The sequence below is a fragment of the Pelmatolapia mariae genome, linkage group LG7 (assembly GCF_036321145.2).
Source record: "Pelmatolapia mariae isolate MD_Pm_ZW linkage group LG7, Pm_UMD_F_2, whole genome shotgun sequence".
NCBI classification, from domain to species: domain Eukaryota; kingdom Metazoa; phylum Chordata; class Actinopteri; order Cichliformes; family Cichlidae; genus Pelmatolapia; species Pelmatolapia mariae.
The window spans coordinates 50,060,987-50,087,832 of record NC_086233.1 but is presented as its reverse complement, the minus strand read 5'-3'; the positions used below and the strand labels follow the sequence as shown (position 1 = coordinate 50,087,832).

The following is a 26,846-nucleotide window of genomic DNA, read 5'->3' as shown; positions in this document are numbered from 1 at the left end:
CATCTGATTTGTGCTTTCAAGGATTTGAGTGAATTTCAAATGCTCTTTGGCAGACTGATCATGAAGTCAGATTTGTCTGCAGCATGCTGGTGGATCACGTTGAAATCCTGAACACTCTGCAGAAAGTTTTTCTTCTTTTTTTTTGCTTTAAGCGTATAAAATTTTTAAAGATAACCTGGTTCTTCAATCAAAGATTTAAGTCTAAGCTCCATGCTTCTACATAGCATTGTGCACTTTGGTGAGAGGCGTGTAGTCCTTCCAGCCGGCTTCTATTATAGTTTGTATATTCTATATCAGATGATATTCTGCTCATCTTCATCATGGGTGTTGCTTTTTTTTTTTTTTAACCCAGAAGGAGTAACTTTGATGTTTGTGAGTGCTTGTCAGTGGTAGATGGCATCTGTAGGACTGAGGCTGTGCTCGCTTTGCAGTTTTCTACAGTAAATGTTGAAGTTTTTGTGTATTTGTTGTTGTGGTGTGTGCATGCACACGTGCATAAACCTTTGCTTGCACAGTCCAGGGCTGACCACCTGTCCTCTTATGCAAGCAGGCAGATGAGTTTATAGCCACAGACTCTAATATCAGAACAGATAATATTATCTGTCTATTATATATTTAAACAGGCTACTGTAGGATAGTAGGCAGACATCAGTTTTATGTACAATGACTTATTCAGCATGCTTGGCTGAAACTAACAAAATAACAAAAACAAGTCTTTTCTTCTGTGTGTATGCGCACGTGTGTGTGTGTGTGTGTGTGTGTGTGTGTGTGTGTGTGTGTGTGTGTGTGTGTGTGTGTGTGTGTGTGTGTGTGTGTGTGTGTGTGTTGTCTGGCAGTTAGCAGCTTTAACACTTTCACAGTCCTTAAATAGTCGGCGCTTGTTTGGTTGCTAGGTTATAAGAACAATGCAGGCAGAAGTTCTGCTGGAGCCCAAAACATATTTAATCACATCCACAAACCCCCGCAGAGTCTGAGCATTTGGGCATTTTAAACCAAACCAAACCTCTGTACAATATAGGCTTGATGTTGCATATTGTATCCTGTAGCTTGTATCCATTCCCTCCTCAGGTGTGTATGCAAAAATGCAACAGAGGCTATGCAGAAAATCCTGTCATGTAGTGGAATCAGAAGCAATCGGAGGCATAAGTGGATAGTGTGACGTTAAAGCGATGAGGACACAGATTGGAAGAGAAAGAGGATGCTTAATCTCCTATAATGATGCAACCCAGAGGTCCTGCCAGGCTTGTATAATAGGATCCTGAATTGTGTAAACAGTGGGTAAAAATGTGCCATCTGTGCAGAGGTACGTTTACGGTCAGGCTGTCTGGCTCAACTGCACGTGACTGACAGACGTGTCCGTGGAGCTAATTATAAATGTTATAAACCATTCATTCATGTATTTTAAAGTGTTTTACTGTTGGCATTTAAAAGTTTAATCGAAGCAGTGACCGTGCTATGTTGTTCTTTGAAACCAGACTGATTAGACACCAAGTATTTTTTTAATTGGTCATTCACCAGTTTCTTAAGCACTTTAGCTGTGATGCAAAGTTTAGAAATGGGTCGATAGTTATTTAATAAAGTGGGATCACCACCTTTTGGTAAAGGTAACATAAAAGTTCTTCTCCAAATATCAGGAACAGTATAAGAATATGTGACACTGTTTGGGCTATAATACCAGCAGTGAGATGCAAGAAATATGGAGGGAGGTTATCAAGACCTGCTGATTTTTTAGGATTGAGGCCTTTTACAGTCTTTACACTTTACTGACAGAAAATAGAGAAATAGAAAAAAATTGATAATTGAGAATACAGTTATTGGGCGGGAAGATGCCTGATTTACAATCAGAAACATTTTTAAATGGGGAGCTGGAAGAAATAAAATATCTGTTAAAGCAGTTAAGCATTTTTCAAATATGAACTTAAGACTTAAAGTCATTTCAACCCATATATCCTATTTATTTTTAGCCCTTATTTGAGCCTTTATTTTACACATGGTAATTGTTTTGTGATGGACTCGCAGGCCTAGGCCCCTGCAGCCTTTCAGCATATGGGTCGCTTGCTCAAACAGATGACATATAGTTTTAGCTCCATGGCCTATTTTTTAAAAGCTTTTAAAGCTATTGTAGCCTAATGCCACTGTTTAACCACACGGTTCACTACACAAAAAAAGTGTGAGGGCTGATTCAATTATTAGTGCACAACAGAGTCGCTAAAACGGCAATTTTATGACAGCTGAATAAATGCACTGAATACTGCTACGTGTTAAATGAAGCTTAGGGATGCGTTATTGCACTCTGCTGTGGATCTATCACTTGGCAGGTGTGCACTGAAAACAATCCGCCACCCTTTGCCATCTAATAGCTTTGAAGATTGTTCAAGGAAGCTGTTTGCACCAAAATTCTCATGTGACTCATATCATTAGAATAGCCTTCATACCATGTTTTACTGGCCAGGCCTGATAAGGGACGGATGAATGGGAAAAGTGCCCTTGCTCTATGTGTTACGTCTCTTGTTCAGGTCCTTCTAATTAAATGAGCTTTCCAAGAGGCGATACATTTTCAATGCCTGATGAAGCATTAAGCTTTAGAAGCTTAGAGTCAAGGCAATCTTAAATACTGTGAAGAAAAACAAGCCTCAAAGACTCTCCGGACTTTACTCAGCAATGTTTTAAGACTTAATTTCTCATCATCTGGAAGTGGGGAGTCATTACTGTGTATGAAAAAGAAATGTGGTAATCTGTGTGTCTTCAGTCAGTGTTAGCAGGTCTTTAACCTTTAAAAGTATTGGTTTATTAAAGATGGCATGGTTTTGTGCTTCAAACCAGTGTGCCATTCTCCCAGTAACTTAAATGTGTGTCTGTGGTCGTAGTGTCATTGTGTTCCTGAGGTCTGGGCAATCTTTTCCACAGTCTGATCATCATATCGCCCCCCTGTGTGATCAGCAGTAACTGTCGCCATCATCCCTGGTGGTGTATCACAAAAAAACGCAAACAACACTCTCTCACCAGAACTGCTGACACACACACACACACATACACATTTTGGAGTTTATTTCCCACTCACAGCACGATAACAAAGAATCGAGGCTATACCAGCAGGAAAGCCTCCTTCGCAAACAGTGGTGAATGATTTAATTTACTGTTGTGGATGGATACATCGGCCGGCAGCTAAAACACTGTGAAGTCATAGCATTTGCTCGGTTCTTTATTTTTCTTTGTGCCTGCATGTCTTCCTCTCTGTTTTCATATCTGTAAAATGAGCAATCCCCATACACAGCAGACTCTTTGACATGTGCCTAGTTTTTTTTTTAAAAAAAGGTGAAAACGGAGGATGAACGTATATTTCTGCAAAGGATTAAATGCAATAAGCTTCAAATCAAGCCAGCAGACACAAACTGCACTCCTGCTGTTGTCCTGATGATGATGGATCAGTGTAACTCCTCTCCAGACGCACATTCATCTCAAAGAGGAGAGACGTGAGCTTGAACTTCTGCGTGGGTGCCCAGACAGGTTTCTGTAGCAAGTGTCAGTTATTTATACGGAACGATGCTGACATGAAACTATAGCAGGTTAAATATAATATGAACCTTATAATGATGATAATAATAGCTGAATACAGTAATAGGGCAGCATGCAGAAATTTGCAGTGATTTGAAAGCTGTTGCCAGTCACTCCACCCATCATCCACCCTAATGCAGAGAGCTTCGACCCATTGTGTTCCAGTGTTCACAAGCAAAACGGCTTTTTGTAGATCTGTGTCCTTTAACTTTAGCAGGCAGTTAGGTGGCTACAGTATCGACAGTGTCTTACTCACCAAAAACATTGGGCAAGGTAGTGCTTCAAATGATTTCAGAATATATTCTACTGTGGCCAGGCTTCACGTCAAGTATTGTTCAAGTAAGCTTTTACCTGACACCAGGGGGAAACTGTGGACTTTCATGTGGACTTGTACAGGATATTACAGACACTGAGCAAGTCCTTAGTCATCACTGAGCAAGTCCTCTCACCAGATGTGGATGAACAAGAACCAGTTGGATAATGAACATATGTGATTTCCCTTCACAGCTCACCCTGAAAGGCTCTTTGAACCTCATGAAGTCTTTAAAACATGACAGAGGCCCCATCGTGCACTTGGCTGGAGTATTGGAGTATTCTGTCTGCCCACAGGCCGGTACTTGATGTGAGCCTGCAGATTTTCGGACCTTGATGCATATTTGTTTTTTACATACTTTATGCTCCTTAGAGGAGGTGCATTTGTTCATTCCCATGTGCTGTTGCCTCTGAAGCGTTTTACTGCAAATGTCAAGTCTGATGATGCTTGATCCTGCAAACCTATGCATGAGTAGGTTTGAGTCATCTAGAATCGTACTGTTTAATTTGTGAAGTGTTTGGAGGAAAAGCTAATTGTGTTGGTCACAAAAGTTAATCCAGGCCACAATGGTGGTGAGGGAGAGGCCATAGTTGTTATTTCAGGGCCATTTTATTATGGTAATCAAAAAAAAACTGTGTTTGTCATCAGTCATAAATGAAATTAGTTTCTAAAAAATGAAACTGATGAATGGTTTACTACATGAGCTTTTCTTGTTGATGCCCCACTTCCGTATGTCTGTTTTAATGGAGGGATTCTATTCCTGAAGTTAAACCAAGCTAAACACTACAGTTAAGAATCCCATGGGATTTGAAACACGCTGCCAAACTCCTGAGAGACAACATCAGTCACATTAACGCAGACTTCTAAACAAATCTGTCCCAGCAGCTAGCAGAGAGTGCTCTCAGGTCACATTATTATAATCTGAACTGATTCTGTCAAAATTTTATTATATAAGAAAAACATGAAGTATTACACACCCAGAAAGTACAGTAAAATATAACATTAATGGTGATGATGAGAGTGCAAATCTCCCCCGGGCAGCTCACTCTCTGGGTATTGGTTACTGGGTACTAGATGTGAAATGTGAAAGTGAGGTCAGAGGTCAAATGTGTATAAAATGCATCCTTGAATGTGATATTTAGAAACCCCATATACCAACATCATATACCAACATCATTTTCTAAATGTTCCCAAACAAGCAAAGGCAGCAGAATTTCAAGCATAGTTTTAAAGATAAAAGACATTTTATGAAGATTTAAATTTATTTGACCTTGAGGAAAAGGTCAGAGGTCCAAAGTAATGTGATATTAAGAATTCTGTCGAACGGCAGTAAGAAACATAGTTTTGAAAAGCTGTATATAGCAGTATTATAACTTTGACCATTAGATCAAGCTAGTGGCCTCAGATGAAAAGTCAAAGGTCAAATGTGACATGACATTTTAAATATTTCTACAATAACAGTACACACCACACTTGGTTATTCAGGGTTTTTATCCAATTTTGACCAATAAATCACTGAGTTGACATTTAAGAAAAATTCACATCCTAGAAAAAAAATGCGGACGTTCACGGAAGAAGAATAAAAACTTCATCATAAAAAAACCACAAACAATGTTACATGTACACAGTTGCAGTGATCTATTCTGACCAACTCTCTGTGAGAGAGAGGGTTTGACAGCATTTATCCAGTGCCTGACGTCTGGTCTGAGTTTTACTTTGTTTTGCTTTTAGAGATGAAATAAAAGAAGTGCCTTCGGGTAAAGTGTATTTTCCTTTTGAGATACTCCTGCTGTTTTTTCATCGGAGGCCACACATAACACTTAACCAAAATGATTGTGTGTCAAATGTGAATAGAAATAAATAATAATGAAAAACTCAATTATCTATAAATCACCATGTGTCTTGAAAAAATATATATTAATTAAACATCATGAAGAAAATAATGGTGATCCAGCATGAAGGAGTGACTCGATTTGATAATGTAAAAAGTGTTATATTAGGATGCAATGAAAATGTAAACTAATCAATATGAAAAAATCTAATTTTTAAATGTAATTTGGTCTGATTACTATTTTTCATTTGTAATCTGATGACACAATCCAAGTGATGTTTAATCCTTTAGTACCTAACCCCAGCATTGTTTGAAAAGGACTTGATGCAGTGTTCCTAATTTGAAAGCTGTGACAGCGAAAGTGTTATAAGCTGAACAAGGATGAATAATTCAAAGGGTAAAACGAGGAAACTTAGAGGCATGATGGGAAACAGCCCACTGACCTGAATTCTCTTTGTGCAACATCCTTTCACATAAAGTCTCAATGCCTCATAGCCCTTTTCAGTGATAGCGGACAAAAGTGACTCAAAGTGACATCCCGCAGAACTTTACGTCTGTTTCACCGCACTGTTTTTAATATCTCACTGCTTGTACCTGATCATCAAATCCTTGCTGTTTTTCAAATCAACCGCTTGCTCTTCCAGCTGGCTAAGAGTAGAATCGCTGCATTCACACCTAAACACAGTGCTGTGAAGCTGTCAGACGTACGCCAGACTTATCATATTATGACAGAATTAATCAAGAGGAGCATAGCGATCTGATAATCATCCTCCTTTCTTGGCTTTAGCATTTGTCACTAACATTTGGAGGCAATAATAGAGTACACAGTATACAATCAAACAGGCACATGTATACAGTATCATACCCACACACATGGACAGACCTGAAAAATCCTTTTAATCTCACATTAAAAGACCGTCATGGACAAGCTGCACAGGAGAGATCCAAATCCCAGATCACGACCCTCCCTGAAGCTCGTCCAGCTTCACGTCAGATGAGCCTGAGTGGGTGTTTGCGAGAGTGCACAGAAACTGTCTTAGAGACTTTGTTGTATGCTGATGCAGAGAGAATTTGGAGGTGTTTTTTAACCTTATCACCTCACAGCGAGCATCTTTTTCTCTGAATAGTGGGCGAGTCCCGTACAAAACTCGGACGTGCACACATGCACGCACAGTCCGAGCATGCACACGGGATTAACTTTCTCCTCACAAACCAGTTTAAGCCAGAACACAGCGAGATTAAGCATGAGATTTGACAGTAGATGAACCCCTTTTATATTTATATGTCTTACACGGTGCACCGTCTTCAGATGCTCTGACAGCAGAGTACATAGATTCTTCCTGCATGACAAAATTGGGCCAATATTATTGATCAGGCCAGTGATTGTCAGATAACTATTATTATATCCCTAATATCCACAGAGTCTGATTTGAATGGTGCTTTTTTTCATCTCCAAGTCATCTCAATTTCCACAGAAGCAATTTCACACAACACCAACTCCAATTTGTGGGTCTATTTTAAACTTTGAGGACCCATTGAGACCACCAAGCAGTGCCCCTGCAGACCAATTAGCTCACTTTGCTCTGAAGTATCATCTCAGACATGTTGAGTCTTGCTGCTGTCTTTTAAAATAATCGGGACATTGTTTGACTTTTTTTAACCTTTATGCATAAACATAAGAGATTCAACACAGACAGAGTCAGCTTATTGGACAGTTACATTGTATAAGGATACAGCCACTCTTTAAGCTAATCCACTGTGACCAGTACACTTTAGGCCTCTAGCCACTTAAGCTCTCAATGATTTACTCCAGTCATAGAGAAAAATATGCTGCTGAGCGAAGCAAACCTTTTTGCTAACCGGACTGTAAAAACTCTGTTTTCTTTTTAAATGTCAGTGCAGATGTAATTGTCACAATAAGTCTCCCTACAGAACAAGTGCTTGACAACCTACAGCTCAGTGTTGATTAGAAATATCAAAAGTCCTTTCAGAAACAAGTCTTGTCACTAGCCTTGTCATCTTGAAATGCCTCTGGGTACTTAGTTGCTCAGTTATTTTGAAGCATTGCCTTTTAGTGGCCACTGGGACAACTTGTATAGGATCACCAGTCAAATCTGACACTTAAAAAGTTTGCAAACTTTTCCCCAAAATAAGGTTTTAAAACTTGGAAGTTGTGCCTCTACAACTGTCTTTTGAATTGATTTATCCCACGGATTTCAGTCTCTGCATGTCATGACTCTCTCCGATAATGCCTCTGATGAAACTGACTGAAACGTTAAGCGTGCTAAGGAGGAACCTTTGTGCTCCCGTGTTGTTATGAGCCTGAGGACAAATTACATGATGGAGACAAAAAAATAATTTCCAGCTTCCCCATGCCGTGTTTTTGCTGACCATTCAGAGTTTGATTTCAAATTATTTTTAAATCCACGCTCCTGAATGGAGTGGATTTTAAGCTGTAAGCACAATTTTGCTTTAATGCATTGAAGTTTTTCACTTTAATAATTCATTGTAGATGTGAGCTAGAGCTTACGACTTTCATTCATCTCATATCTGCAGGGTTATTGGGGGAACGAACACCATGATTGGCCGACAAGCTTGCATATTAAACTGGCTTTATTCTCACTCAGTGCTGAAAAATCCCGTGATGGTTGGCTTAATGTTAAAAGCATCAAGGGTCATTAAGTTGTTTCAGATTCGAAGCTTGCATTTTTTTTTAATTTCCCCTTTGTCTTTGGAGCTGGGGATTAATGCTGCACATTTACAGTTAAATTCATTAACTGTAAATAATGAAGAGCAACAGGATGCTTTAAACTTTAAAAGGAGAAACTATAACATACAACTTTGCACCGGGCTATAACCTTTTAAAGTTGGGCCCCTGGCAGAGCAGCCACTGTGGCCTGATTTGCCAAAATGACCCTTGTTTATATAAAGCAGTCTGCTGCCTTAGCCTACGGGGCAAAGGCAAATTTTTCAGACTCCAGTGTTGCCAGCATATCTCAAGATAGTTGAAAATGGATGTCTGGCTCAAGACATCCTGCCGCGTGCATTAGTCATTGTTTACAAATGCAGATGATTTCAAAAATCTTATAAGAGGCGAAACTGTTGTCATGCAGCAGCAAATGGATTTCAGATTGTATATCAGCAAATGCAATCCCTCTTTTGCTTTCTACATAACTCGCTTCAGTCCAAACTCTGAATAATCCATTCAAACTTTTTATTTTTTACACTCCTACATTTTTCTATTTCATCCATAAAAACTACGAGTAAATGCTTCTTAAACCTCATTACTGATTTAAATTTAGTCTACAAGCAGACTCCAAACAGAAACCAGGTCTGATACCAAGCATCTTGTAAATTCTGCATATTCGCATGTAAATATCTGTTTATTAAGATTGTGCAGACCAGCCCAGTCCAGAAGAAAAAAAGAATCAATTAACTTAAAGCGGTGCTCTTTCATTACCAGACTATATTTAACATACTAAGCATGCTAATAGTGGAAACTTGGTCTCCAGCTGCTTCCAAGCTTTCCTCCTCATTATGTCATCAAGGTAAGCGCACACCACATAGGGGTCAGTTTGGTCCTTCCTGCTTTTAAACCAGAGAAAGTGCGGCCTAGAAGACAGGCGAGAAACACAAAAATGAATCAAATTAAAATCTTCTTCAAGATCCCATATATGACCCTGTGTTCAGCATAACACTCACAGGTTTAAATGCTTAACCTGCAGCATGGTGGAAGGATAAGGATGACTGCGGTCGACGAACACTGTGTGCCACGTCCTCTTTAATTTACAGGGCCTCCCCGTGACAATCCCATTCAGCTCAATGTCATGAAAATGAATTATTGAACAGCTTGCAGCTCGGGCCCTCACTGTACAGAGAGTAAATGATCAATTCATGTTTCACTTGAATGTTTCAGGAAGGTCAGTGAGTGAATTCATCACTGGATGTGAAAAGAAGTCACGTTCTCATCTAAAGGCAACGCCTTAATTTCGTTAATAAATAAGTCAGGAGCTGCAGCGCTGAGGCTGAAGGTCATTTACAGTGTTCTGTTTCAACTGATGGCCATTCATTATTCTCATTAACTTCTCTCTTTACAGTTCATCGTCACAGTGATGAATATTCTATTAGCGCAAAGCTAATCGGGGTGTAGAACAAGTTAATGTTATTAAATGTTTATTTGTTCAGGCGGTTGGAGTGCTAAGGCACACAATCGTGCTCCTCATCTAATACTGCTGGTCTCGAGGTACTGGAGTGTGTCATTTGATGGAAATGAGGGAGTGCTGATGGTTTTAATGCACTATGAAGGACAGACATTATCAGTGGAGCCCATAAAAAAGTGGACCTTTTGACAGAGATTTCTCCCTTCCTTTGTTTTTTTTCATCCCCTCTCATGATTTCAGGGCACTCAGTTTTTTTTTGTTTGTTTTGTTGTTATTATTACTGGTCATATATGCTGTTTTGTTAGATACAAGCAAATATAAAAATGGTGAATGCAAAGCTTGTATCTGCTTCTGCAAGGAAGTAAAATGATAAGATGAATATTTTATATAAACTTGTAGCAGGTTGACTAACTCTCATGTTGCCTCAGTGATGATTCATGATCTGCTTTCCATGGGGAGTTTGCATGTTTGTGTTGGTGTTGCTTTTCTATGGGTGCTCTGGTTTCCTCCCACAGTCCAAAGACAAACACTTTAATTAAATGTTGATTCTAAATTGGGCTGTTAGTCATGTGATGTAGATGTTAAGGGTGTAACCCTACATCTTGCCTAATGTCAGCTGGGATAGATTTCAGCCCCACTGTGACCCTGGTTGGATAAATGATTAAGAAAATGGATGGAAGCCTGATAGGAAACAGCGGAAAGAAACTCATTATTGCTATAATTGATGTACAGTGTGTCAAGTTCTTCTTACTTTAACATCTTACCAGGGGTGTTATTTTACTGTTTATTGACTTCAGCTGCTTTATTGAAGAGATAATCCAGTCATGCGGTGTTTATTATATTATATAAAACTGGCTGACCCAGAAGAGCTGGATATATTAAAGAATTATCCAAACTCATGCAACATCAAATGTCCAAACTGAAATGCCATCATTGTGGTGTTTTCCACAATGTTGTACAAGCATTGAAATTGGAGAACAGCATTACATGACTGTTGTCCACTTAGCCATAACAAGTAAGCTTACTTTCTGTTGAGCGGTGCTCCTTTCATATTTTCTTATCACTTTCTCATTCATTAGCTACTATGCTACCAGCTGTCAACATGTAATCTAACGGTGTGAGTTGTGATCAGACCTCTTCCCTGATTATTCTGCAGAGACTTTCGTGGTAATACATGTAACCACCACATACCACACGGAGTTTAGAGTACCACTTTTGTAGTATTGTTGACTTATAATGAAGTGCTGATGTAGTAGTTCTCTCTGCATAATTTTTGTTTTTTTGATGCCTCTTTGAGAGCTTCATCAACGAGCGCAGCCAAAGCCAATCCATCCTTTAATGCAAGTGCATCTGATTAAAACATATTTGTATTATTCTGTTTGCCGTATATAGAAGTATAAATTTAACAGTGGATCTGTGTATAAATTGTACAATATGACATAAAACTAAGTGTATAAAACACTTTCTTTTTCTCCATGAGCTAATCTGAAAAACTCATGCATGGAATTTTTTTTCAGGCTTGGGAGATTTCCAACTGCTCTTCTTTCTTTTAAGCAACTATTGATATTAACTTTTCCTCCGTTTCTTTTTCCTCAGGCATGCACACAAGCATCAGCGAGATCCTGAAGGAGAAGAGCCTAAAGCCGTCTCGCCGCAGTCTGCCCTGCCTGGCCCAAAGTCAGACTCATCCAATCAACCTCAACCACTTCCTGTCTGTGCCTCTGAGCCCGGAGCCTAAACCAGAGGTTGAGGGTCTGAGTCAGAGCATCAGCACTTCCTGCAGCCTCCTCCCCCCACAGACAGGTCAGTCCACTGTCAGTAACTCACACGTTTTCCATACCCATTAGTGGACAAGATCCTTCAGTTATTAGAGAGCGGCTACATCAATGTAAATTGATCTTGCGAGATATTGAAGCTCACCATGAAAGTATGTGCACACTTTAACATTACAATATCATACAACTGTAGGTTTAATCACCGTGTCTTGTTTGCTTTTAATTTGTGACTTCTGCTCTTCTTTGCTGGCCAAAAATAAATAAATTTAAAAAATAACTTGTAGTGATTTTTTTTCTTGTTTTTGGTGACAAAGCTTTATTTTTTTTAATTTTTTTTAAAGATCCACAGCGATCACGGTCTACAGGGCCTCCTAATAAATATACAGTGGAGGAAATAATTACTTGATCCGGTTAATGTGCTTCTTCTTTAGTCACTGGTTTGTTTTTTGATTGCATGTTTTGGGTCACTGTCGTGCTAGAAGACCAACAGTTCTGGCTGAGGGAAGGAGGTTCTCTTCCAGGATTTTATGGTACATGGCCCCGTCTAATGGCCCCACAGTGACGTACAGTTATCACATACTCTAGCACAAGAACAGCCCAAAAACATAACGTTTACATCTCCATGCTTGATGGAGATAGTGTTCTTTGGGTTTATACTCAGCATTCCTCTTCCTAAAGAATTATTTCCCCCAGTGTAAGTTTTTTCTGTGAAGTAATTCTGTTGTATACATCACAGGTTGTACAATATTTCCAAAAAAAACAAAAGCCTCTTAAATGTTTTCACCATTATTGCCTTTTATTGTCTGAATGGCATGTTTAATTATTTTCTCCGTAGTGTGGACTGATTGTATTGAACATTAGGTTCAACAGGAATTGAGCTGGTCACTACACAGATTTTTATATTGATGGTGGTATTTAAGGCTTGTGTGTAATATTGATGGAACAGATTGTGTTAATGCTGCAGGAGATTTAGAAAACACTGCGCAAAGTCGCAGCTGCTTGGAGCACGTTCCGAGGGAATGCGATAGCGTGGGAAAATGCTGGTAATATAAATACAGTATATTATTGTTATGGGCCAGTACCACGGATGTGCCTGCTGGAGAGGAAAATTACTCGGTCTCATTAACAGCTTCAAGAATATTTAGAGGCCACAGACAGTGAGAGTGCTATTTTTGTCACAGCATGAAAACTAGTGCATGCAGCACTTCAGCATATTGGTATTTTCCTGACCTTGAAATGCCCTTTGTCTGCATACTTGTTATTTTGGTGCGGAGTGCAGTGTGCAAAAGTGGGACTAGATATAAGAATTTCACGCTGTGTCTGCACAAGGTGTTTCTATTTTGGTGTAAACCGTCTCTTTGACGCTGTGCTGGGAATAGTCGTGTGAGGATCAGGTCTGAATTTTTTTTTTCCTTTTTGGCTCAGAGTGCAGACAGAAGGAGAGAGTGTAGACAGAGCAACGAGCAGGAGCTGGTAAACAAGGAAGATCATCCATCAACAGTTTCCCACCTGTGGAAAGTGACAGATGTTTTTCAGTGGTTCTCAAGCTGGAAGACAAACTGCTAGAGAACTGAAAATGTACAGCGGGTTATATTTTGCTGCTATTGTTATCATTTTATCGCACCTTGAAACAGGAACTACAGGCATAAAAATCCACACCATTTTTATTTGAATGAGAACTTGAACAGTGCCCACATTATATAAAGACAATTAGATCACACTTCACCTTAAAGGGACACATTCTGCTCATTATTCCACCTCCTTACGTCTATTGTTTGACTCTACTCCGCATTATTAACAGTCCAAAGTAATCCTTACTTATCTCAGACTGGTTCTTGGTGCAGCGCCTCAGTTAATACACTCACTGAAAGGAGCTATTTTACCTCTCTTCCCCCTGTAACAGTACACCTGACAGAAAACAGGCAGAAACATAACCGGTCCCCCTTAAAGATAAAAAGGTTTTGACAGTTAACATGACATTAAGTAGTAAGTATTTCTGCTTATCTGTATTATAATGATATTTTCTCCAGATGTGAAATAAAATGGATAAATCCGCTCGCTTTTTACTTCTGAGCCTCTTCATGAATCAGCGCAACCGATCAGCTTCAAATATTCATATTTGTTTCACAGTGTGATTGGCCATCTCGTCTCCTTTCGGATTTGTTTTACCACCAAATATTAGCCAGGCTTCAGTCATTTTTCAACACAATACTTTTATTTCTAAATGATAAAAAAAAAAACCTACAAATATTAACTTTAATTGTGGGGAAACTTTAAACTGGCTGCTTTGTTAGATACATCTTACAAAGTACTGAGTGTGGACCCCCTTTTCCCTTCAGAGCTTCCTTAATTCATTATTGCATATATTCATAAAGGTGCTGGAAACATCCAACACATCCCCAAGGTGATCTATTAGATTGAGATCTGGTGATTGTGGGGGCGCTTTGAGCACAGTGAACTCGTTGTACAAGTTTGAGATTATCTGAGTTTTGTGACATGATGTGTTGTCCTGCTGGAAGCATCCATCAGAAGATTTATCCACTGTGGTCATAAAGGGCAGGCTGTGGTGGTTAAAGAAAGCTCAGTCGGTACTAAGGGAGCCTAAAGTGTGCCACAAAATTATGCCACCATGAGCATGAACTACTGAGTTAAGGCAGGATGGATCCGTGCTTTCATGTTGTTTATGATAAATTCAGAGCTTACCTTCCCAACACTCCTGCAGAAATTAAACCTCATCAAATCAAGCAATGTTGTTCGAGTCTTCTCTTGTGCACTTTTGGTGAGGCTGTGCAAACTATATCCTTGGTTCCCTGTTGTTAGCTGACAACAGTGACTTTCTGTGTGGTCCATCTGCTTCTCTGTGTTCAGAGATGTTCTTCTGCATACATTGATTGTAACGAGTGGCTATTTCAGGTATTGTTGCCTTCCTGTTAGCTCAAAACAGTCTGGCTATTCTCTTCTGTCATCAACAAACCATTTTCACCCAGAGAACTGCTGCTCACTGGATAATTTCTCTCTTTCGGTCCATTTTCTGTAAACCCTGGAGACAACTGTATGTGAAAATCCCAGTAGATGAGCTTTTTGTGAAATACTCAGCCTAGCCTGTCTGGCACCAACAACCATGCCACATTCAAATCACCTTTCCTCCCTCTGTTATTTGGTTGAACTTCTGCAGAAGGCACACTCTACAGCTGTCCAGCTGCATTAACAAGCAGTTGAGCTGGTGTACCTAATAAAGTGAGTATAAATAGAGAATTAATACAGCCTGTGTACACCAGTAGGTGTAAAGAAGGTAGTCAATTTAGTTCCTCTTTCTGGACTAGGACTTAGGAAGAAATGCTTTAATACTATTAATGTTTCATCCTGTTTGTGCTGGGGAACAGATATTTCCTTCCATAACCTCCCTGCATTCGACATCTGACACATGTGGAGGCGAGCTGAAAACATGTGGAGGTTGTTAGCCACAGCAGGTATAAATGAACCCTATGCTGCTTTTTTTTCCAAACACTGACGCTTTACCTCATTCTGATCACTCTAGAAATCCAGACGAAAGCTCCAGGTCACAGGAGCAAGGTTAGCTACAGAAAAAGAGGTAGAACCCATACAGCAGCATTGCTTCTCTTAATATGGATTTCTTACACTTGGTTTCTGCACATCAGTATCAAACAATACACTACACTGATAAGGAGGTAAAGATACAGCTGCCTGAAGAAATTAGCTAATGAGCTGTCACATGGACCAGAGAAAGTATAACTTGTGCTGTGCTGTGAAATGTCACGCAATTACAGAGCTCGTGTTATGAAGTTTAGATTGTGTCATAACAACCCACACAACAAGTATTTTTTGAGACTAATAAATCATTTTGTTTTTCACAGCAAACACATTTGCCCTCATAAAATGGTGAGCTGAAAAGCTAACACACATTTTGCTGTAGAGGAATAATCAGCAAGGCAAAAAAAGCAATGCTGGAACATTTAGAAAATGAATTTATGGCGCAATATTTACTGTTTATATTGTGTGGGCTGGACAAAATGTTATTTGGTTTGCACATATCAAGGCAGGAAACAAGATTGGGGCTTTTTAAACATCGGTGCTCGGATCTGTTAAATTGCATCAAGGTGCCGTTTTCAACCTGACACCCACGTTTAAATAAGTTAGATTTTTATTTCGCTCAGCGCTAATGTCAGCGTTGGCAGCCAGATTAGGGAAAATATTGACTTTAGGAAGAACAAAGACCTATTGCACATCAGGTACTCTTAGTTGTTTCTTACCAGTTCAGTAGTGTTTTTATTGATCCTGCTGTGACTTGTGTGCAGCAGAGGATGGCAAGGATCACTTCGTGGAGGAGTCTGAAGTGAGTACGTGTGAAACGAGGGCAGACGAGTCATTTCTGCTGCAAAAGCCTGTCACCCGTGCTAAATTAGAGGCCCGCACAGATTCAGTTCAGGTAACACACTCTCACTGATCCACCTGAATCATCACAAAATGTAAACTGATGATGTTCCAAGTTATTTTGGCATTAGCACGCTGAGAAGCAGTCCTTTGTTTTGGATAAAACTTTGTTGTTCCAGGGAAAGAATCCAACGGATTCATCCGGGCTCTTTTTCCGAGATGGTAAAAAACGCATCGACTACATCCTGGTTTATAAGAAGTCGAGTCCACAGGTGGAGAAGAGGTGCACGTTTGAGAAGAATTTACGAGCTGAGGGTCTGATGCTGGAGAAAGAGGTAAATATACCTGGGAGACTTTTAGTTGCTTTATTATTTATTTAAATCTCCCTTGTTCTCAGTTCCCTGCACTCCTTTTTGTTTCGAAAGCCTTCCTTGACGAACAACGACATCATGTTTGTGAAGGTCCACGCTACCTGGGACACGCTTTGCAAGTACGCTGAGCAGATGAATATCCGAATGCCTTTCAGGTAAATAAAGAATGAACCTTTTAACTCTGAAAAAACATAAAAGTAGAAGTTCTTTTTTGTTTTTTTTAAGCCACCAGCAACTTTACACAGTCTTTCTAACCTATATTCTTGTCTGTTATTAAAGAAAAAAATGCTACTTTACAGACTGGAAGAGCAAAACCTTGGGCAGGTAAGTTGATTTAAGGAATAATTTAAGCTGAATACATCTGTGTCTCTAATCAAATTCATAGGCATAGGTGTGTCTGGGGGATTCAGTAGTAAGGTGGATGATGGTGGAAGATTGAGTAAGCCTTTGTTTGTCCTTTTGCAGCCCTCATAGTGATAAAGTATGTGAAAGATAAGTGTACTGTACAAATAGAGGATTTATAAACGCTGGAATTTTAAAGTTGGAAGGTATGCAGTAAAGATGAGTTGCAATAAATAATTGAAAAGGAAAGCTTTTAACAATAATTAACAATATCAACTACTATTCTTAACTGATTAAGTGCAGTACTTAATTTTTCAGGGTTTTCCAAATACATGCCCTTTTCTATTTATTTAAAAATAATGAGTTTACAATACAGCACGTTTTTAAAGGTCCAGTAAAGCAGCTCACCCAGTTCTGCTTTTCTATAAAATACTCTTCATTAAAGATAAAATGGAGCCCCACAGACTTATTTGCATGCTATTTTTAGAGAGCCGCATTTGCGCTTTGATGTGGTGTTCAAGTGTTGTCCAAGTTCTGTGAAGAATTCCAAATTTCCATTTCCTCTTCTCACTGGAAAGCAGACAGAAATAACCAGAAACTGAAAGAAAATGTGGTAGAACACAGTGTTTTAAAAAACACCATACTAAAGATCAAAACACCTGTTTCTTAGTTTTTTGTACACCAAATTTATTTTCCCAGTCATATAAAGGTAGCATCAAATTGCTGGATGGATCATCAGTATGTGGTTAATCACTCGTGAGTGAGTCGTGCACAGCCACAGTTTTCATTAAATGCAAATGATTCTCAACTGATGGTCAAATATATTGATTTACAATATTTTCTTTAAAATATATGCTCACTCATGCAGCAAAATGTTTGATAACTTTAGTCATGGCTTATTTGTTATAATTATTTAACATTATGGAGAAATGCATAAAATCTGAAAGCTATTTTTTCAATGGCTTTACTCACTTGATGAGAGAGAACTAAAATGATACTTGAGCAACAGCAAAGTGGACACTTAATGTCTGAGCTGTGAAAGGGCCTTTGTTAAGCTCTGTAAAGGTAACATTTAGTGAAGTGTGATACTGCTGGTGGTGGAGGACTGTTCGCTTCAATCCATTAAACTCCGAACATGCTGGGAGTGTTGTCGTTGCTGTTGTTTCGCTGTTTTGAACACAGCTTATTAGCATAGCTGAACAAGGGTACGTGGACCTGACACACTAACTGCAGTATAAGTGCCCGCTTTAGTGTTTTATTCTACTTAAATGTCGACTGCATTGTAGCCATAAACTAACACAATGACATTATGGATAGACAGACTGTAGTCAGTAGAAAATTAAAGAGGTTGACCGTACTCTGATAACTGCAGGCTTGTTTTGTTACGCTTTCACATACCGTGTATACACACTAACCGCACGCACAAAAATCAGACAATATCACACGGACAGACAAGAATCACTCGCCCACCTGTCCAACTGAGAACAAAGCACTTCAGGGAACTAAATTAAATCTTGTGTGAGAGCGATCTTAGTCATTGTGAAGAATGAGGATCATTATGTTTTCCTCAGCGCTCCTGCAGGCTTTCGCTAAGCTGTTGTTCTTAAAAGAAAAATCTACCCGAGCAGTAAATGAGCTTTATGTGTTAACTAATGGTTTGTGTCTAACTCACATTACTGTAAAGCTGAACAAATGGGCTGTGGCGACTGCTTGTTGGTTTGATATCAGTATCTTTACATACAGTACCTGGAGCCTTCATAACAACACATTAAATACTATCTATCAGCAAGTACGTTTTGCAGCAGAATTGCTATTTATATTTATTGAATGCATACAAGAACAGCAGCCTCACAAATTACTGGAGGCCTCTCCAACAAATCTGGAGAAGGATGCATTGCCAAGCGAGCAGATTTTTAGCTGCATAGCAGAATCACTCAAAGAGTGTCTGTCTGAAGGCTGATCAAACACTTGTCCAGACTGAAGGATTGTCAGGACATTTTGTACAGAAATTGATGGCTGCCTGAGGATAATTCCTGCTGGGACTGATATTAAAGTCAGATACATTTTATTAATAAAGCCCGGTACCAAAAACTGTGATGTCCTCTCTACCCTTAGATCCTTACATCTGTTTCTTTTTGCAGCTTCTTACTACTTATGTCATCACCATTAGGTTTCAGTTTATTACATTTTAACTTAAATTTCTTTATAATTAGTGAGTCGACTACAGTTAAATTTTATATGCAAATTTTTACATTTATACTGACCAAGTCATCAGCAGCAGCTCTGAGATTTTCACCTTTTTATACTTTGAAATATCTTGAAATGTACTCTTTGCATTGATGAAAATGATAATTCAGTTAACTTGTTATTGACTAAATGTCTGAAAATTAATGCTTCAGCTCCACTGTATTTTTTATGGCACGACGGCAACAAGTTAATGTCCTAAAATTAGATAGTGTGCAATGTAAAACTCAGACAGGATATAAAAGATGTCCAACAGTATCACCCAGTTTGTTAAATTCTGTTTTAAACTCTCAGCTTCAGCATTATTTTTCTTTTTTGGGCGCCACAAATGACCATACTTGGAACTGGGTTCAGTGCTAACCTAATACTATACATTTAGTTATTCCTGAATGGTGAATATATGGCACAGTTATACAGATAGACACTAGTGCACACTTACTACTTCTATAGGAATTCAGAGGCTAAGTAGGTGCCAGATGTCTCCAATTAGATACCCAGGAAAACTTCATCTCTCTGACAGCACAGCTTAGATTTGCAACGTCCTTTGGACCACATTGGAGATGTTTGGCATAATACACAGTGGAACATTTGGTGAAAACCAAATACAGTGTATCAGCAAAACCACCAACTGGTGTGTTGATTTGGGCTTGTTTTGCAGCCACAGGACCTGGGCAACTTAGTCATTTAGTCGACTATGAGCTCCGCTGTATATCAGCGTATTATAGAGTCAAATGTTAGGCCATCTGCCCAACAGCTAAAGCTTGGCCTGAAACTGGGTCATGCACCAGGACAATGATGCCAAGCACAGCAGCAAATCTACAACAGAATTGCTGAAAAAGAAAACAATCAAGGAGATGCAATGACCCAAAGTTCAGAGCTCAACCAAACTGAAATGCTTTAGCTGCATGCAAACCTCAATGAAGTAAAGTAACGTTTTAAAGAAGAGTGGGTTAAAATTCTTCCACAATGATGTGAGACACTTATAAAGTCATATAGAAAATGATCGCTTCACTTTATTGCTGCTAAAGGGGGTTGTGGATGCTGTAAAATGACTGTAAATAACTTGGGTAGATATATGTGTGTGTTAGAATAAGCAATGTGAATATGTTAGCATTAGCTCCAATCCACTGGTTAGCAGACTTGCAGAACCTTTTTGCACACCCTTCAACTTTTGGTCTGTAAATTATGGCTATATGGTGGCAAAAATATAGTGATCCTATGATTTGGATTAAGCTAGCTGTTATCCTGGATCAGTCTCTCTTGGGCTCACGGGTCATGGAAATGAGAATGAAAAAAGATAATCAGACATGTGCTGTCCAGCAATGCATGTACATGTGCATGTGTGTGCAAACATACTTTTTTGTGGTAGCGCGAAGTCGTCATGGTAGGTCAGGAGAAAAGGGTCAGGGACCTCTGTCTCATATCAAAGTAAACAATTTTCATTTAATCTGTGCCGTTAATCTCATTTCTCTGCGTCCGCCTGTGCAGCAGGTTTCATCTGAGATGTCGCCAAATCAAAAGCTGGCTTCCCAGAAATCCCATGAAGCTGGACAAAGAGGCCTTGCCTGACCTGGAGGAAACCGACTGCTACACAGCTCCCTTCAGCAGAGCACGCATGCATCAGTAAGGAGGATGTATACACACTCGTGCATGCCAGGACTCACAAACAGGATCACAGTGTTTTTACAGGGCACCAGCATTCCTAGCCCCCCCCACCCCTCTTTTTAACCATCACTTCCACTCACGTCCTGAAGTCTTAATGTGGAATTTAGAAACCATGCGATGAAGTTTGCACTTTAAAGTCTTGTATATTTTATAGTTTTGCATCTGAACTTGGGAGCCATGATGATAAAGACAAGTTGATCATAAATAAGAAATTGAAATACAGCAGCAGATGTGCGTGAAATAACTTGCTTGCTGTTTCATATTTTCAAAACTTCTCTGTGATGAAAGGCATCATCTAATCTCGTCTGTCAGTGAATCATTTCCACTTTCCCTTAGCTTGTCAGCCTGGGCCGTTTTTTAAGGGGGAAGGGGATAATAATGTTGGGATGAATACAAGCTTTGCACCATGAATTGTGTTTTAATAACCTCCCATCGTTATCGACTCAGCTCTCATTAAAGGCCTCTACTGAGTGATATTGATACACTGTTGCTTTATGAATAACTGAAGGAGTGTGCCGTTATTTCCTCCCAGCTTCACAATCAACAACAGAGAGACCTTCTTCTCCAATTCTACCAGAAGCAGAATAGTCCATCATGTCCTGCAGCGCACCAAGTATGAGGAGGGAAAATCAAAGATGGGTAAATCACCGTGCTTTCTACTCACATTCAGAACAATGTTTCCAGCAGCATCGCACAAATGCCATTCCGTATAACCATCTTAATGATCCATTTAGGACAATTTATCCACTGAGAAAGGAACGGAGTCTACATTTATTTTAAAAGGGAAAACGTCTGTTTCTGTTAATTTGATTTCAGAGTGATAGTGGGAGCTGCTGATGCAAAAGTGGTACAGTCTAATTTGTGTCTGATCTCTCCTCTCTTCTCCTTCTGGGCAATTGGTTTTCTTTTTTTCTTTTTATCTCAGCATCTTGTCTGTCTGCTGCCAACATTATTTGCTGATTAAAGTTTGGCCTCGGCATCTTGGAATGGGTTTCACGTTAATATTTTAATAGCTTTGACCACTTTACTTTCCAAGAAATCAGATCAGCTCAGTCACAAGATGGAGCAACTCTTTTCAAATCCAAACTCCACCTTATCGCACTGTCTGGTGTTTCAGTAAATGGATGACAATAATTGCGCTGTTGTCCTGCAGAAATAACGGTTTTAATGAGCCACTCTGTGGATTTGTCTCTCAATTACGACTGGGTTTAAATTTTTAATGTGGTGTCCTTGTTCTTTATTCCACTGTAGGAATCAACCGGCTATTGGGCAACAACACGTATGAGGCTGCATTTCCTCCGCATGAGGTGAGATGATTTTAATTCCTACTGAAAAGATGTTGAGACTCACAAATTACTAATATGAGTAATCACATTTTTATTCATGCAGAGTTTTTAAAGGCATTCAGAGACCTTTTGCATCGATTCGTTCATTCAAAGAGAGAGAAAGTCTTTAAACTACGTGGTGCGATTACAAAATCCATAAAGAGCAAATGAGATACCTGATATAAATTTGGCTGCTATTCTCTTCCAAGTTCGCTCCTCACAAGGTAATGCACCTCATCCAGAAGTCTTGCTATAAGACTGTGCATACTCATGCCAGGTCCTGTACTGACTACATGAATATTCACAGTTGCAATTTTACCATTTGATGTCAGACTATCGATGCAGAGCTCTACCACTGAGGTGTCTGAGAGAGCGATCAATGCAAACAACCTAAACTTGTGGCTCCAACTCAGTTTCAGTTGCAGTTCAGGGTTGTACCTACAAGCTAATTCAGAAATTAACTTAACCTTTGGACTCTGGGAAGAAGCTGGAGTACCCGAAAAGAACCAATGCGTGCCCAGGCAGAACATGCAAACACACACAGAAATGCCCTGGCTGGCTGGTGGATTCAAACCCTGACGCGAGTCCCAGATCTGGCTAAAATTAAATTCAGATTGCTTGCACAGGGCTGTGCAAACATCTTGAACTCAATCCCTCGTTTCTTTAAATTTTGCTAAGAAAGTGAAAAGCAGTTAATTTTTATTTAAACATACATAGAAATACACACATATATATATTTGGCATAACAACCTTTACTTCAAAGTTTGAACTCTCTTAGTCAAACTTTCTTAGAATTTCTATCTGAAGATGACTTTTCTATAAAGTCATCTTTAGGAATATCCATTCTCTTCTGCTTATCCTTTTCAGGGTCATGGGGGGGCTGGAAAGGGCCTCTTGCCCTAAGCTGTCTTAGGGGAAGAGGCAGGGTACACCCTGGACAGGTCACCCATCTGTCGCAGGGTCAACAAATAGAGATTCACACTCACACCTATGGGCAATTTAGAGTTACCAGTCAACCTAACCCCACTAACTGCATGTCTTTGGTCAAGAGAATGTGGGAGGAAGGTGGAGTAGCCAGAGAGAGACGCAAACACGGGGAGAACATGCAAACTCCACACAGAGAGACCTTGGCCTGATGATGGAATTGAACCCAGCACCTACCCACTTTGAGGCAACACCTTGCCACCGTGCTGTCCCATCTTCAGGAATATTGCTCCAGATTTTTTTCAGATCACATTCAAAGCTCTTCTTTGAATGATGTCTACTTTTTGTTTTGCTTTCAGTAAAGGAGATCCTACACTCTTCATGTTACGTTGTGTGTTTTTCTGTCCAGGTATTCTTTTACTGCATTGGCACTATGTTTACGACTATTGTCATGCTGAAAAATGAAGCTGCTGCCAATAAGATGCTTTCCGTATGGTGTTGCATAGTGGATCAAATCTGATGGTACTTTTTGAGTTGATAATTCCATCAATTTTTAAATGCAGCCCCCAAACCAAGACAGAGACACCACACCACAGTTTACAATTAGCTGTAGACACTAACTGTTGCACACTGAGACCGATTTTGATGAGGCCCTTCTGGACAGTACGTGGCTCACCAAAGAGACCTAAAGAAATTGGTTCTTTGCTAATTGGCTGTTGTATGTAGACACAAAACAAACAAAACATTCCTCTCAAAATAGTCAGTTACGAGAACTGGACTGAAGATAGTTGAAAAAGCAGATAATGTACAAAGAAAACCTTCGACCTTCAGAAAGCCTGGAAAACTATTGCTCAAGACCACTTTCAAAATTACGAGCAAGTCTGGCACCTCTGAAGCAAAATGTAAAGAAATGAGGTGTGGCTCAAGATTTTTACACAGTACTGTACATCGTATTTACACTGTGAAAGACATCCAGTGCGCTTCACAGAGGTGCAGGTGGAGAGAACCTGACTTTCCATGAAAGGTAGCAAATATAGTGCTTCAATACATCACAAAAAACAACAATGCAGGGGATAGTGGGAAAATTCAAATGTGGTATGTTTTGTGTTTCTTATCGGCTGATTATATCTGAAGGATATAACTTTTTTTTTAGTCTAGTCTCTTCTTCTCTTGTCTCATCAGGGCGGTTACAAGAGCAGACATTCTATCAAGACGCATGGTGCCCAGAACCACAGGCATCTTCTATATGAGCGCTGGGCCCGCTGGGGGATGTGGTACAAATACCAGCCTCTGGATCTCATCAGGTAATCAGCTTTGAAGCAGCTGACACAAATCACGAGCTGTTTTCGTACACATACATTGTGTACGTGTGTGCGTCGTACGCGAGATACCGCGTCCTGATTATGTTGCCGATCCTCTTTTTGATCACAGTCAAGATATGTTGTTTAAATGGAGTTTGAAGTCTGCACGATCACAGATTTCTCACGAGGACCAGTCTCATCTACAACTCCTTGACATCGCAGCACGTCTGTTATTTCTGAAGTGATGGAGCTATTTTAACAGCTGATGATGAACTCGCTTTAGTTTCCGGCTTCCTTGGTAGCTCTGCATTTCATCACCATCTGTCAAGTCTGTCATATCCATCTTATTACGAGGAACATGAGAGTGGCAAGGAATGGTTTGATATTTAGGGAAATATTATTTTCACTTTCTTGCCAAGAGGGAGTTGAAATGATGACTGTCTCTGAAGCACACCTTGTCATTTTCACATTCCCAGCTTTGTATGCATTAAACAGGTGACAGACAGCGTGAAAGGCACTAGGTTTTCGAGGTTCTAGTAAGTACTTTGGAGAGGTGTTTTGGTTTTACACTGTATTGAATCTTTACGAGAGCAGTTTTGAAATAAATGTCTTGCTTAAGCTTGCTGGGATCAGCGATTATTTTCCAGCCTTAGCGTTCAACTTTCTCTATCCATTAAGCCGCCGTGATCATCTCACAGTGCACCGCTGACGCCCACAACTGCACGCTGAACGGGCACGGTCAAGTCTAATTAAGTCATCACAGTTAATTGGTGAATTTTCTCCACTCTATTTTTTTGTGTCTCTCCCAGGCGATACTTTGGTGAGAAAATCGGTCTGTACTTTGCATGGTTGGGCTGGTACACGGGCATGTTAATCCCCGCTGCCCTGGTTGGGGTTTTTGTCTTCCTCTATGGTCTTTTAACCATGGACGCGAGCCAAATCAGGTCAGTTCACACAACTATGCCATGTAAGTCCGAACATCGTGTTGGTTGATGATGGCATTTACTGGTTTACTCTCTCCCCAGTAAAGAGATTTGCGAGGCCAACACTACCATCATGTGTCCCATGTGTGAGGAAAATTGTGAGCCTTGGACGCTGAGTGACAGTTGTGTATATGCAAAGGTCAGTGCAGCTTTGGTATTTCTCCATATGCACAACATTACATGATCTTAGAGTTTCTCAAAACTGTTACAAAGATATGATGCCAGCAGACATGTATCTAGACTAGACACAGGGACACAGTGAACCTGGTTCTTCAGGTGAAACCTTAGGTTTTTTATTTTATTTGACTTTTTTAATGTTGATTAAATAAATTAGATATGTGTCTGTGAAGGTTCTCAGTCATCCAGGTCATTGTAGTCAAAGGAGTTTGCAAAGAAAAGTTAGAGGATCACCAGGGGGTCCTTTGTCCCTCTTTGGGGGGATACTCCCACTGGGTTTAAATCTGGGACTCTCGGCCATTTGACCTTAGAACTGAAGAAGCTTCTCGGATGAGAGGTGAAACGTCTTCAAGCAACTTAAAGAAGTCCAGACGCTTTTCTTTGCAAACTCCTTTAAATTAGATATGTCTTTTTTAGTAAGTATCAGGTGGATTTATTCCTAGTGAGCTGTTTCCACCTGCTTCCAGTCTGCATGCCAAGCTAAGCTAATCAGTTGCTGGCTGTAGCTGTGCGATCATTATTACAGGCAGATGATGCTATTTAAAACCATGATTTCTTTAACAAATCTCCTGTGTTGGGGCCTGAACTCAAAAATGTTGATTGTCAGAGAGCCTGGAGATCTTTTTGGGTAAAATTGGGGCTGTGGATATTGATAATGTATTCTGTTTCACTTTTGTTTTTTTAAGAGCAGCCCTCCGTGTGCTTGTGCTTTTAGGTGACCTATCTGTTTGACAACGGTGGCACTGTATTCTTCGCTATCTTCATGGCTATTTGGGGTGCGTAGAAGCAGTTTGTGTTGGTGGCTTTTTCTTGTTGTTCCACATAAGCTTTGTTCTCTGCCCGATAGGAACCCTACTGGAATTTGATTCTATTTATACTCGAGTATCTGTGCTCGTGTTTCCACTCACCACTCGTCTCTCCCAAACGCATTAAGTTTTTCAACTGAGAATTTAGTCCACAAGACACTCTGCAGTACACAAACAAGACAAACAAGAGATCTTCAGTCTGTAATGTGTTTTTCAGTAAGTAAATCTCAGTCTGCCTTCTCTGACTCCACACTTGTACTTCCAGTGCAGTTCTGATGTAATTAGTTTGATAATTAAAGATTTCTCCAGGGGCAGAATATCACTCGGCTGTCAGGGTTGTAGAATTGCACCGTGATATTCATATATTGCAGCTACGTTTCCCACAGCTATAATAACTTTGTAACATGAAGTGTAAGCATTAGAGTGCATCGGCTGGCCCAGATCCATCTATCTGTCAAGGAGGTAAATAATCACCTGTGCCAGAGGGAGCAATTGGCACAACTTGTTCTTTATTTGGACTAAATGAAGGATAATGAGAGCTCAAAAGCCAAAGAAAGTCCACACAGTTGCACTAACTGAGGTCTGTAGCTCCAAATCCTGCATAAAAGCTTTTGGCTATCTGGACCAAAGTTAGCAGCACTGCACCACTGAGTGAGTGCACTCAAAGTCTGGAGTGTTAGTG

At 39.8% G+C, this 26,846-nt stretch overlaps 1 protein-coding gene across 3 annotated transcripts in view; it reads left to right on the top strand.

Annotated features, from left to right (window-relative positions):
• The window catches only part of ano3 (anoctamin 3), a 39,739-nt gene that overhangs the window by 2,105 nt on the left and 10,788 nt on the right, over positions 1 to 26,846 (top strand). The window contains exons 2-13 of one of the 3 annotated variants that reach the window (XM_063479501.1): positions 11,456 to 11,662; positions 15,954 to 16,081; positions 16,206 to 16,361; positions 16,452 to 16,552; positions 16,677 to 16,721; positions 20,472 to 20,606; positions 21,181 to 21,287; positions 21,900 to 21,955; positions 24,080 to 24,201; positions 25,008 to 25,142; positions 25,224 to 25,320; positions 26,074 to 26,134. In XM_063479501.1, the coding sequence (XP_063335571.1) occupies positions 11,456 to 11,662; positions 15,954 to 16,081; positions 16,206 to 16,361; positions 16,452 to 16,552; positions 16,677 to 16,721; positions 20,472 to 20,606; positions 21,181 to 21,287; positions 21,900 to 21,955; positions 24,080 to 24,201; positions 25,008 to 25,142; positions 25,224 to 25,320; positions 26,074 to 26,134 (1,350 nt within the window). Of the gene's footprint in view, positions 1 to 11,455; positions 11,663 to 15,950; positions 16,082 to 16,205; positions 16,362 to 16,451; positions 16,553 to 16,676; positions 16,722 to 20,471; positions 20,607 to 21,180; positions 21,288 to 21,899; positions 21,956 to 24,079; positions 24,202 to 25,007; positions 25,143 to 25,223; positions 25,321 to 26,073; positions 26,135 to 26,846 lie in introns of all 3 variants that reach the window. The other 2 variants (XM_063479500.1, XM_063479499.1) reach the window with 2 other exon arrangements.